Source organism: Pipistrellus hanaki, assembly GCF_964339955.1.
Source record: "Pipistrellus hanaki genome assembly, chromosome: 4".
Classification (NCBI taxonomy): Eukaryota; Metazoa; Chordata; class Mammalia; order Chiroptera; family Vespertilionidae; genus Pipistrellus; species Pipistrellus hanaki.
Window position 1 is genome coordinate 23,335,803 of NC_140506.1, and position 14,541 is coordinate 23,350,343.

Below are 14,541 nucleotides of genomic sequence, written 5' to 3' on the forward strand. Positions count from 1 at the left end.
CCGTCTGGTAGTTTAGACAGTACTATGATGTCTTTCTCTAACTGACCCTATGATGTAAGGTCTACATTTGCACAAGTAGCCATGAGAGAATTGCATTTGCCTTCACAGACACCGGAAAAAAATCTGTGGGAAATCCAATTCTTTGAACAAAATAAAAATGTCTCCTAAAGAAGAACAAGTGAAGGCACCTGAAAACAGTGAGACCAGTGGAGGGCTGAATGCAGGTATCCCTTGTATGGCTCATTGTTTATTACAGTCTAATAGGTATTAAATGACATTGGATGGGCTCTGCAAAATCTCATTGTCCTTGAGAAACCAACATACATATATTCCAAGTCCTGAACAATCTACAGTCAGACAATCAGGCTGATGAATTCAATCCTAAATCCCTCTAGTCTACTGAGTTCCAACAATACCAGTGATGATGGATGGGTAGTACTTAATGAGGTGCTTTATCTCTGTGGACTCTTTAATTCACACAAACATTTACATGGATTATCATTATATCCATTTCAGAGATGAAAACTGAGGTGCAGAAATAATAAGTAATGTGCACAAGGATATGCAGAACACATGGAGGAGCCAGGACTCCCATGCAGGTGGCCTGACCTGACGCCTGTGCTCTGGACCATCTCAGTCTCACCACTTAGAGGCAAACTTGAGACAAACCACAATTATGGGCCACAATGGCCACTAGGACAGTGTAACTGACTGCCAATTCTGGAGAAACCCTTCATAAGCATTATTTGCTGCAAACAGATGGCAGAATCCTCTGCAAAGATAAATAATACTGTTCATGATCAGCAGACCTTATTCCAAGTTAATGTCTTTGGTAACTACATATAGGCCATACAAATATTGATGGGTGTGGACCACTCTTCAATAGCTTCATAAAAAAAAAAAAGCACATCTCTCTGAAATTCTTTTTTAAATTTAAAAATCGAAGTAGAGGTTTTGGGAAAGATGATGTAAGTGAGGGAGTGCAGAGATTCCTTTTCCCAAAAGCAAATAAATGGCTGAGAAGTTGTGAAGTTATCAAAAGAATCAAAACAAAGACCACTCACATAACAAATCATTTACATTTGCTCCAGAAAGCACTTGAAAAGCGTACACTGTAGGAACAAGGCCAGAAGGAAAGAGACCAGCTTCAATTAGGTCCATAAAAGGATTATATACAAATGCCCAGGTCAGAACTGAATTGGGAAAAAGGAACCTTACATGGAATATATGTGAAGATTATACAGCAATCTTCCCCTGACTAAAAGACACATGTAAAAAAAAAAACAACATATATATATATATATATATATATATATATATATATAGTGCTCAACAGATGAAGAAAATAATAAAATATTCTGGAAGAAGACTTACTTTATCAAATATAATTTTATAACATAGATTACACAGTCATAAAATTTAAAAGACAGTAAATATACCATGAAGCAAGACCTCAAGGAGGAGATAAGATGATAGACTGACATTAAAGGAAGTGAGAAGAAAAACAACAGGAAGACATTCCCAGATATTCAAGGAGTTAGAAGATTCTTCTTTAAAAATTTCCTCAAGACATAGTCCTATTGACAGGGAAAAGATTTAAACTATTGAACTCAAGAATGAGAATGCTATTGTATGAAGACTGGCAAGATCCTTGGATCCATTTGAATAGATAATTAAGCTTATACAACTGTGATCAAGATTATAAGTGGGATACCATTCTATCATTATTGAAAGAATACAGGTAAATAACATATAATATATAAATAATAATGATTATTATATTAAAGTAAATTGAAATGAGAAAACTGCAAGCACTTATGATAAAGATTGGAGCCTGAAATGTGAGAAATCTATAATAATAAAAGCATATTATGCTAATTAGACCAGACAACCTTCTGGATGTTCTTCTAGACAAAGCCAGGACTGGGAGGGCTGAGGCCCTTGCATGAATTTCGTGCATTGGGCCTCTAGTAGAGAATAAAAGGAGTAGAAATGTGTTAGTTACCTATTTCAAATCTGTAAGATAATAGAAATGTGCTAATTTGTAAGTTGATAAATCACATTAGCTTAATCACATTAGCTTAATCACATTATTTAAAATTGTATAGGTAACTAAAATATGATTAGAAATATACTGTATGTCTTCTAAATAATCAGAGGAATAAAAAAAGAGGAGAAAAACATAAATCAAAAGTTAGAAACAATTAGAAAGATAAGCTCAGCTAGGCTATGGAAGAAGATCACAAAATGAAAGACAACAGAAAAGCCCACCAACCAACTAGTAGAAAAAGGAAAATAAAGGGAATAGACTCTGCAGGTAAAAGGAGAGGAAGAATTGGTGGGGAGGGGCAGGAGAGATGAGGAGGAAGAGAAATAGAGAGAGAAAGAACAACAAAAATAAAGGAAGAATAATAATCATATTTTCAAATAAAGAGAGGAGCAAGATGCTTTAAAAGAAAGATTACAATCAAAGACCACAAAAGTAAGAAAACATTTGTTGTCAGGTATTAAACAATGAGCAACAAAGAGCAGGAAATCTGTAAGATAATAAAAATCTCCCCAAACGAAAAGATAAAGGGATGGAATTTGAAAAGAAAACATAAGAACATTAAAACATGAATTAATATATGAGGAATTCAACAGGCAAGAATATAAAGAATGAAGCAGAATAGTATTAAAATCTTTCTCCCACTATACCGAAAGGGCCCATAGGGACTCAGCAAATGAATGAAGATACAATGAGATAAAGTACATTAGTCACCCAGGAATAAAGAAAAGACCCCAAGGCTTCCAAAAAGGAGGAGGTAAAAGTAATCAGAATAGCAGCAGACTCCTTGGCAGCCACAGGAGATGGAAGTCAATGATGTCATGCCCATTAAACTCCAAGGGAGAGAGAATTTTCCCCCTGAACTCTGTTCTCAGACTCTCTGTCACCGGTGAAGCTGAGAAAGTTCAGCTCCTGGAAACTTTCTCAGACAGTGGAAAGAGGTTGTTCCCTGAATGTGGTGTAAACAAAGACAGGCCATGGCCTGGAAACAGGAAACAATATTCTATATCACAGAGAAACAGAGGGAGTCCCAGCACAACAGGTTCAAGGTGGAACAAGAATGGTGGCCCCAGGGATGAGGATCCCAAAAGAAAAACCAGCTGAGAGGTACTCTGGCATGTCTGAATGTGGAGGAGAGCTGTGAGAAGCCTGTGAAGTTTTCACCTCCTCCTTGGCCTGTTCTCTATGAGGAGCACCGACACCCTGCACCTCCTGCTCTCCCTGCTCCCACCTCCTCTGTCTTTCCATATCTTTTCTTTTAACCCACAGCTCTGTTCACCTTCCAAAATGGGCCATCTTTTAAAAATATCTTGTGCTTATTGCTGACTGTGTCTCTCCCCCAATAAGCTCCTCAAGGACAGGGACCTTTGTTCCTGAATACCAACTGCCTGACATATAAGAGACATCCAACTGATATTGGTTAAATGAATCCTCACACTATAAATATATATAAAGAAACCCAAGCAGACAAAATTCAGGCAGTTAACTTTTGGAAACAATGAAACTTTATATATTGGAAGACAGAATCAGGATATCCTACTTAGTGAGAAGGACTGATAATAAGGATGTGAATAGTGAATAATAATGGAATGTCACCATATTGGAAGAATGGAGGCCAAGGAAGTTGGTGTTAAAAGTGATGTGAGTCATAAAAAGTGATGCAAAAGGGCTATATCCTCCCTGTGACAGATAAGAGAATAATATCTAAAACCAATAAATAGAAAAATGATAATTAGGTTTCCTATTTAGAAATATTAGAACACATACCAGAGGAGAGACACAAAGTAACTGAAATTGTTGCCTCGGGTTAGTGGGACTGGGGTGGGATGACAGTTGCAGCAGGGATGATGATTTCTCATAGTGAACTTTAAAATACAATATGCCTTTTTAAGATGATCTGCATGCAGTTACTAAATAAAATAAAAACAAAAAATAAATGTCAGAAGCAAACACCTAGAATTAAGTATTGAATTTTGAGAATTTATATGGATTCTTTTCTGTAGGTGTTTTTTAAATTGAGAAAATATGTAATATCACATCCAAAATAATAAAAAAAAATCTCTTATTGTTGGAATTTTGTTTGACATAAAAGTGTAACAAGACCGCAGTAATGTGGCAGCTGGAGGTGGAGTGGAATTTTCACGTGGATTCCTGTTTTGCATTGGATCCAGACAAATGTAAATATTGTAGGAGACGGTTGTCTTTCCTTTGTGACCATTGCATTCCTGGTGACCACAGTCAGAAGCATATTAAGAATTTTTTTCTGCTTCAGGTCATTTTGCCCTGAAATTATATGGAGCCTATAGGAAAACAAATCAAGTTGCATATAAAAAAGTTTTATACTCTCAGGTGTCATATATTTTTATTTTGTAACACTACTCCTTCATCAAAATGAGGTCTTGTTTTAAAAGTTGTCTTTTAATTGAAATTTAATTCATCTAAACAAGTGAGTTTGAGAATATCTTTGGCTCTGGGAATATTGTTTAAAAATCTATGCATGCCCATAAAAATGCAATGAAAGATATGTAATGTTTATTGGAAATTTCACAAAGAAAATAAGGACTACTTAAGCAGAAATCCAAGGTGGAGGGGAGGAGAATAAGAAAATTATAAGATGTAGTAGTCATATTCAGACCTGTCAGAAAAATCTCATACCACCTGATAAATACTAAGGTGAATTGCAGAATAAATTATTAAATTCCTGTATCATTGGTTTCCTTCTTAAGCGAAAGCTCTATTAAGGTTACATGTGTCACTGTACTTATCTACTCACATTTCCTAGTCCTGTAAGGTCAGAGATTTAAACATTTTTATTTAGTGAAACTTTTATAAAGTCAGGGTGGGGAGGTGGGCAAAAAGGAGGAGGACTCTGGTGGGAAAGATGTCTGAATATGGACATTCAGCACAGGTGGGGCTACATGGGAGAGAGGTTTGCAAATCAACACCTTTGAGGGTGGTGTATAAAGAAGAGTTTTAAATAAACAATTTTAATTGAACAGAATTTTTACATATCCTTGTTCAATATTCTATTAATATTCAAACAGCCACCCTATACCTGACCCACATCTTTCCTTTCTCTTAAAAATACAATATGAAAATACTGGCCTCAAGAGAAACATTGCCAATAGGTTTCAGTCCACAGAATGAAACCATTCTGCTAAGGGGTTTGTAAGGAGTCACCATAGTAATGGCAATGATAATATGACTATTCAAAGATCAGGTGCAGAGGATCACAGAGAGAGGGTACTTTGTATGGACTCCTAAGCAGAGAAAACAAGGCATTTGATCGCAATATTTTTCATCTAAATCGTTCCTCTGCATTCCTAGAAGAATACTGCAGGGAGGGGAAGAGTATCCTTTTCGCATCTGGAAAGCATTTCCTCTTGAATCTTCAATCCACTGTCCAGGAAAGCACACATCCTATGGGTTTATGCTTTGAAAACGAGCTAGTTAAGATAAATGACACGAGGGGCCACTGCACTTAGATAAACTGAGAAAGAGAAAGGAAATAAATATGTGTGATTTATAGTTCGTGTTTCAAAAGCAAGAGATAAAAATGCCTGATTCATGCTAAAATGAAGATGGAGGCAGCTGAGCTATGGGCGGTGGGAGGGGGTGTGCTGTGCACTGCTAGTCTGTTCTCAGGCCATTGCCCAGCCAGCCTTGCCTGGTGCCAGGAGGAGAGATCTGAGGTTATATGTCTACTCAGCTGCCTTCCGGAGGAGCAGCTGGGAATTGCCTAAGCCCTGTCATTTAGCCATGATGCTCCTGCAGGCTGGAACCAGCCAGACTTTTTAAGATCATCTTCCTCCAGCAAGGAGACCCCTGGATTCCTAGTACTCTGCCCCCTACAGAGATTAATGTCCTGGGACCCCCATCCTGCTAATGACCCAGGAGCTTGCCAGCACTCTAGCTGAGTGAGCCTTAGACACTGCCCAGGCATGCCATTTGGACGCTGATGCAGGAGGTCAGAGGTTTAAACCAGAAAAGCAGCTTTCTTTTTTATTTAAAGTACAAATGAGAAGGCTGTGGATTAAGATGTTTTAAAGATCCAACTCCCCAATCCTTTTGGGACCTTCCTTACACATGGGACATGGAACACCAGATTGCACCCCACTGCATCCGGCCATCCTGTCCGCTGAGCAAGATGTGAGAGAATGAGCTATTGCAGTTACTCTGGCTTTGGGAGGCCTCTAGAGGGACACAACAGGACACCAGCGCTTGGAGAGGGCCCTACACCTCAGTGGAGACAGGCTCTAATAAGAAAAACACGCTCTCATGTTCAGAAATATAAAACTGGGGCTTTCTGCCCACTTAATCAGGAACAAAATATTGTCGGTATTCTGGGCAAGAGAGAAATGTATCTCGCATCTCAAAGGGAAACAAAGCAACTTTTTAAATTAAGATCTATTTTCCCAATTCAATTGTTAAAATGAAACTCCACGAGGATTAATATACATAATATAGGTTCATTCTTCTGTGCTTCGTCATTGATAGTTTTGCTTCACAGACTAAATAAGTAACTGATGTGAATTTATTTCTCCTTTTACAGCAAAATTAAAACAGCCAAGATTTATTGTGTATTTAGCACATGGGCTGTGCTAAGAGCATTTATGTGGATTTCCTCAGCATATCCGAACCTGTATTCCCTGGATTACGTAGAAGACGTGCAGGCAAAGGGGGACTGTACCCAGGTTGGTGATTAAGCAGACCGCACCTTTAACCACACATTGTCTGCCTAGCATGTACCACATTCTGTTTGGTATCACCCAGGACCACTAAGTCCACTCCAAACAGAGGTGTGGGATGGGAGCCAGGATGTTTGTCCCACCTGAACCATAGGAACCTCTCGGGTTGCTAGTCCTCCAGACCCTGCTACTGGCTGGGGTGTCCCCCGAGTTCTCTCCGAGCAGGAAAGCATAGCAGTAGGTTTCCAGCTGGGATTTATATCATCTTCCAAAACTTTCTCTTTTAGGAGAAAATGCACATATTCAAAAATGTGAATAAATCAAAGAGCTAAGATGGGGCCTCTGGGTTTTTCTTAGGTGACTCTGGCAAGCTATCAGTGTGTTTTCTACCTGCTACGCCCATACACCAGGTTCAACTTCCTGAGACAGACACTTCCTCCAGGAATAATGCCTTTCCTTTCAGCACACAGAGCTCTTACCAGAATTTACCTATAACATTGAATATAAATACAGAATACAGAACATTGAAGAACACAGAAATGTCATCGGCTCTAGATCCCTCAAAACCAGAAGGATAAACTCCAGGGAAGGCCCAATGAGAAGATCAATGGGAAGAACAGGTGACTTAGAGGAAAAATTAGGGCCTCCACATATATACATATTTACAACAGAGTATAGGGGAAGTCTGACTGCCATTTAAAAATCTTTCTTTGAATAAATCAACAATTGTGAAACCAAAGGGGAAGCAGAGACATGTTCTAGGAAAGCTTTCGGGAAGAGGTGGGACTAATGGCAAAAACAATGTGAGGGCTGGAATCCCAGGTGGGCTGTTCATGGGAAGAAGGGTGGTTGTTTCCTGGTTCCCATCTCTGAGGTCTAAGGCTGTGGCCCAGAGTGCAGAATGGGAGGAGGAAGAATGCTGAAGGAGGCTGGAGGGAATATCAAATCACTGTCCTGGGAGGGTGGAAATGACTGGTCAACAGTGTTAGGATTGGCTGCCATCCTGGGTGGCTATGTGAGATGGTGACTTTTTTGAGCAAGAACCGGGGCTTGTACATTTTCTGGCAGTATTTAACAACTGAGCTCCATGTGTGGAATGGGTGACAAGTTGGACGTAGCCAAGTCGGGTCTCTGGGGAAAGATAAAGAGGAAGAATTGGGAGAAAATGTTAAGCCAGCTCCCCAGAGAAGGATGACAGCACTACTCATGGACACTGAACTGGGAAGAGGACGTGACATGCTGGACAGAGAGATTAGAAACACTGGTGTCCCAGAAAGACAAAAGGACAATTGGATACGGGAGCACATGAGCTGCCATGACCAGAGGCAGTGGCCAAAATGGAGTGCTGGGACCCAAGTTTCACAGGTGAAGCACATAGGAGTTAGGAGAGTGGCTTAGCTGCACCAACAGAGACCTTATAACCAGGGCTCAACCCCAGGAAGTGGCATGTCCCTTTCAAAAGAAAGCCTGAACTGGTAGGAAGGTGTGGTAACTCTGATCATTCCAATACCCTTCATCCTTGGACTCCACCCACCTTGCAGTTTGTCCTTGCCCATGTGACTAAAGCTGGCTCACTACAGCCAAGCCTGCTGCAGCCCATGGAGGGGTGAGAGGAAGAGGAGGAGAAGGCAGAGTTGTTGCAGGACACACATGGAAAGACGTGCTTCACTTCTGTTGGCATCCTGCTAGGAGGGAGGACAGGGGATTCTGGCTGAGGCAACGTCAGTGAATCTGAAGTAGTGAGTCCCTGGCCCGAGGCGATAGGTGGGCTGGAAGTACAGGATCTTTCCAGGGATGCCCATCCAGGCATTCTACCCTGTTCCCCCAAAAATAAGACAGTGTCTTATATTAACTTTTTCTCTCAAAGTTGCACTAGGTCTTATTTTCAGGGGATGTCTTATCTTTCCATGCGCTAGGTCTTATTTTCGGAGGATGTCTTATTTTTGGGGAAACACGGTAGTAGGAAGAAAGGTCCCTTGCCCCTTAAATGTTGATAAGTGGCCTCATCACTATCTGAACAAGTGACCAGGGACCACACAAGTTAGAGATGAAAGCAGACAGTGCCTCTCACCCTCCTCTATTTTACCGTCTTCAGGAAAATCATCAATTTCATGCTGGGTGGCTCAGTTCAGCAAACCTGGGATCTATATCCCAGCTTATGGGTTTTTAAAATCAAGATGTATAAGACTATTTTGTATGAAGTGCTTTGGCTGTCTGAATTTAATTTATTAAATTTGTTACTCAGGTGATTTTTACATATAGCATAGCCCCGAAAAGATGAAGAAAGCAAGAAGCAGAGAGACTAAAGACATGCCCAGGGTGTGATGGTTGATGAGAGCAGGGCAGACCACAGCTGCCTCCTGGGTCCTTCCCAAGCACCATCTCAGTAAACCTGAGCTTTATTTAGAAATATCCAGCCCTAGCTGGTTTGGCTCAATGGATAGAGTGTCGGCCTATGGACTGAAGGGTTCTGGGTTCAATTCTGATCAAGGGCACATGCCTGGGTTGTGGGCTCGATTCCCAGTAGGGGGCATGCAGGAGGCAACTGATCAATGGTTCCCTCTCATCATGGATGTTTCTAGCTCTCTCTCCTACTCCATTCCTCTCTGAAATCAATAGAAATATATTTTTAAAAAGTAAGAAATATCCAGGGGCAACAGTATTGAGGATAGCATGACAGAAGGACAGAGTCCAGGTGTTCTGCAACTCCTTTTGACACATGAGCATGCACAGTGCACAGCAGACACCCATACTCCCTTGACAACCTAAGAAGCCTTATACAAGGGTTCTTCTAACTGGCTTCATTCAGTAAACCACAGAAAAGATGAAATACTTCCATTTGTGACAACATGGGTGAATCTTGAGAATATCATGCTAAGTGGAATATATAAGTCAGATGAGATGGAAAAAGTCAAGAACCACCTGATTTCACTAATATATGGGGTATAAAATGGAAAGCAACAAACAAACAAATAAAATTCATAGGCACAGACAATAGCATGGTGACTATCAGAGGGGAAGGAGGCTGGAGGGGAGAAAAAGATACATGGGGTCAACTATATGGTGACAAAGGGAAACTTGACTTCGGGGGGTGAATACATAATACAATATACAGATGATGTAACATAGAATTGTACACCTGAAACCTATATAATTGTATTAACCAATGTCAGCCCAATACATCTAATAATATTTTTCTTTCAAAAAGAAAAATAAATAGTAGGAAGGAGACAGAAAGCTGAGAGCTAAAACTTTACTATCACTGCAGTGTACTACCATCCCTGGCAGCACGCAGATTAAAAAATCGAAAAGGATGCTGCTCTAAAAACTTCCACTGACATTCACAAGATTTTCCAGAAACATTTTAATGCTCTCTTGTTCAGGCAGTCCTGGTGACTTTGGCCTCTTTGCTAGTAGGGATTGTGTGATGGTACTCGGTGCTTCTACCTTTAGACACAGGAGCTCCTAGGATTCCCCAAGTATATTTGCAAAACTATGAAACTAGTTCCGATGGCCTGGTGTTTCTTACCTGGGAGGACAGGCAGATACTTTGCAAGGCACCACCCCTGTGGCAGGCCGGGTGTTGGGATTGCAGAATGACGTATTTACGTGAAACCTCAGGTCTCTGTAGCAGCCTTCTCGGGTGGTCATCTGTCCTGTATGAAAGGGCAAAGTGCATGATAAAGACTCAGGGACATGCCCCAAGGTAAAAGGCAGGTGAGTAGCTAATGAAGATCACTGGGAAAAAAACACACTTTATTTGCATGCCTTTGTGTTACTGACCAATTGGCCAGCTGTTGATATTCTACTTTTCTGACCACTCCTCATGACTTTTATTAGTGAATTTCATCAGTTTTAAGATACATGCATTTCCACACTATATTTTAACATCTTTAAAATCAACATAGGTCTTGCATATTGATAAATCAGTAAGTGGTTAAGATCTTGTGTTCATTTATTCAACTAGTATATACTTGATGTCTGATGAGTTAATTTTTGAGGTCAAATCTGTTTATAGGTGGTAAAGATACTTGGGATTTTAATTTAAATTCTATTTCCTCAGCCCATATAAACAATAATGGGCATAAAAATGAAATTAAATGTTCCTTTGACATTTTTCAAATATCTGAATATTCTGAGAAAATAAAAATATACATAGACTGTACATGTCCAATAGGATATAGGTTTTCCAAGTTCTATTTTTTACAGGAGGTGGTAGATAACTATGTTTTCAGATGAGTTTCTTTTGATGGAATGGGGTCTGCTCAGCCATATAGCTGAACTTTTACAGGTATTATTTCTCTGACTAAGGCCACATCTGTGAAGCAATTTCTCAAAAGCACTCACAATCACTCAACTGTTTGTCAGAAAGAAATATCACCTAATCTGTGAAAATGCCAGAATCAAGCCAATTTTCTAAAGTGATCCATATTCATAGATAAGAGAGAAGAGTATGCAATTCAAAGATGAAAGACAGTCAGAGAAAATATCCTTTAACTGGAAAGCCCAGAGCTGAACCCTGGTCCTGGGAGGTGGTGAGTGTCATGATCAATGTGGCCAGACTCTGCCTTTATCTTTTCAGAAACCAGTCATCGCAAGTTTTTTGGAAAGTTTTTTGAAATCTTTATACATTTTGCCAAAGTATCTGAAAGAGGAGTATCCAGTCTTTAAAAGACTCTAATTTTATCAAAATCTCCAAGTTTTCAATATTTCTAACTATAGAATTAAGTCCAGCTGTTGCCAAAAGCCTTATAAAACAATAATTTAAGGAAAATTACACAGAAAACTAGAAAGTATTACACAAATGAACGCACATTGTCCCATGAGAAACGTGTTATTATTACAGAGAGTGCTGGATATACTGTGGGCCTGCAATACACAAGCATGAAGACCCAAAAATCAGAAGAAGGAAGATACTCCAGGGAAGATACATCAGAGTGGGGGAATGCCTAATTTGTTGTTTCACTTATTTGTGCATTCATTGATTAATTCTTGTATGTGCTCTGACAGGGAATAAAACCTGCAAACCTGGTGTATCAGGATGATGCTCTTATGAGTTGAGTTACCAGCTAGGGCCCTGATAATGGTTTCTGAATGACAGAAGAGGTGGGGAGCTTTTCTGTTGCCATTAGAGCCATTAGCTTGCTATCCAACTGTACAGAAGGAATCACATTTTTTTTCCCCCCTTAGGATTTCTTAATGTCAGAATTTAAATATAATTTGAATATTTTGTTCTTAGCTGAAAAATGAAAAGAATTAACATATGTCAAGTACATAGTATTAACTTTTTAGACCATGATATTTTTGTGAATCTTTCAGTTTTTCTTCATTTTCTTCATTTCTTTATTAAGAATATGAGTTCATTATTATTTTTCTTCATTCATTCATTAAATTCTTATTTTATGCAAGTTCTCATTTGTGTACCATTTAAATATAGTATTGTCTGAATTAATTTCTTAATTATTAAAACTGAGGATACACAAAGCTGAAATACATTGGCTTGAGTGGAAATTTGTTTCTAAAATATCAGACAATATTTACTATTTTGTTTCTAAATTTGCAAATATTTACTTGCCACTTTTTACCAGATAGTCCATACTAACTCTAGCTAAAAATGTCTTCTAGTGAATCAACTTCAATAATCTGAACATGTGCTTAAAATTCTTATAGTATTAACATTAAAAAGCCATCTATTGTCTTGTGAGATTCTTTTCAAGTGTCATTTCTTGTCACTTCCACTGCAATTTTAATAAGATTCTTATAATTTGAGGACTTCCTGGAAGATGGCGGTCAGGTAAACACTTGTACATACTGGCTCTTACAACCACATCAGTGCTGCAACTGGGGATCTTACCTGAGACCTGAAAAAACCACAACTGTGGGGGCCCCGACCGGTGAGGATAAGCGGATTCCACAAAAAGGTTGGATTTTGCCGGGGATAATGCGGGGTGTCTGTGTCCCAACAGACACCCCACTGTTGGGTCTGGTGTGATTCGAGAGAGTGGACGGGGGTCCCCAAGGTTGCTAATAGTGGGGTTCTCTAGGGAGCAACCCATTCTGATCTGACACGGAGGGAGAACATAGGAGTTGGAAAGCAGTCTGTAAGTGCGCGCAGACGAGCCCACCACGCACCTAGGCTGGTTCCCCTGGAACACTTTGCTTCTGATTACAAAGGAGAGATCACCCAGATTGGCTGGCCCTAAGATACAGCAGGGGGAAACTGCTTTTCTGGAAGCTGAGAAGCAGAGCGGGGAGAAATCATCCAGGATTCAGCTCCGAGGCAAAAAAAAAAAAAAAAAAAAAAAAAAAAAATCTTATAATTTCTCTATGAGTTTCAGTATACAATTTTATAGTCAATTTCTTTCCACTGAATTTTTTGAACAGGACCATTTGATAAAAAACTTATTCTATATCACTATACTTTTCATGCAAGCTTCTATTTCTCATCAGGAACATGATATACATATATATATATAATAAATTGAGTGATTTTCATTTGAATAATCTCATAACAAATTTTTGCAAAAAAAACACCCTTAAATTAGATGAAAAGCAGAAATGAATTCACTAAAGGATTTCCTCAAAGCTACATGCTAACACAGATGAACCAGAGAAAGTAGTTGAATCTTTCAAGTGATACTTAGGATCACTGTTCTCTCCTCCACTTCTGGAAATATCACTGCTTCCCTCAGGCAGACACCTTGGATGATTCATTAGGACATGAAGAGGACCAGTGTAGTGCATGTCACAGCTTGACTGTGCTCGGGCACCTCTGTGCCCACCAGCAGGAGAGACAGAGAAGTGACCTACCCCCACCACAGGAAACAGAGCACTCGGAGCGGATGATGACCCACGTGTAGCTGGGCTGGGCACTGGGCTTCTGCTCACCGCCCCACCGAGGCACGGAGTATTCCCAGGCAATGCCTGGATTCCTTCCCTGGAGCAGAAGCTACAGCATAAGACAGGGATGGAAGAAGGGTGGGGAGGAGGAGGGAGAATATAACTAGTTAAAATGGAACCAATAACTACATGATTTGTTTTAAAAGCATGAAACAATAACAATGTCAACAAAACGTGTTTAAAATGATAAAATAAATAATGTTCAGTCTCCAAAATTTGTATTATTTCTGAATAGGAATAAACTCCCAACTGGATTCAAGTTTATCTAGTAACTATAGAGACATCTGACTTGCCATATTCTCAGTGTTTCTTCCACACAAGACTTCAGATGTCTTTGCGTATTAAGCTATTTCTTGCTTTCTCTCCATGTTCCTTCTGACTTCCCTGCAAATCCTTCCATGAGAGTGAATCAGAAAGTGATATTTAAAAAGCACTGTCACACTTCTGAGTAACAAGCCAGGATGCTGAAGTGATGTCATTCATGCCACTGACAAAACTAAGTCAGAGGACTTCCTACATGACTGGGTGCCTGTTGCTGTGTACCTGGGAGTTCCAGGAGAAACATATCTTACTAGTCAGGATGATCTCTCAGGCCCAGCATATATATGAGCCATGGTTTAGGGCAGTGGTCAGCAAACTCATTAGTCACCAGAGCCAAATATCAATAGTACAACGATTGAAATTTCTTTTGAGAGCCAAATTTATAAACTTAAACTTCATCTAATGCCACTTCTTCAAAATAGACTTGCCCAGGCCGTGGTATTTTGTGGAAGAGCCACACTCAAGGGGCCAAAGAGCCACATGTGGCTTGCGAGTTGCAGTTTGCCAGCCATAATTTTAGGGCATAACTTTGCATCTGAACTCTTCACCTTCCAGTGTAAAACCTGAACACATGGACCAGTAACC

The 14,541-nt window shown here is 39.7% G+C and overlaps 1 protein-coding gene across 2 annotated transcripts in view; it reads right to left on the reverse strand.

Moving 5' to 3' along the window:
• ADAMTS16 (ADAM metallopeptidase with thrombospondin type 1 motif 16) overlaps positions 1 to 14,541 on the reverse strand; it is a 98,636-nt gene that overhangs the window by 21,056 nt on the left and 63,039 nt on the right. For both annotated transcript variants that reach the window (XM_084880588.1, XM_084880587.1), the window contains exons 17-18: positions 13,546 to 13,684; positions 10,265 to 10,391 (exon numbers count right to left, since the gene is read on the reverse strand). In XM_084880588.1, the coding sequence (XP_084736714.1) occupies positions 10,265 to 10,391; positions 13,546 to 13,684 (266 nt within the window). The remainder of the gene's footprint in view (positions 1 to 10,264; positions 10,392 to 13,545; positions 13,685 to 14,541) is intronic.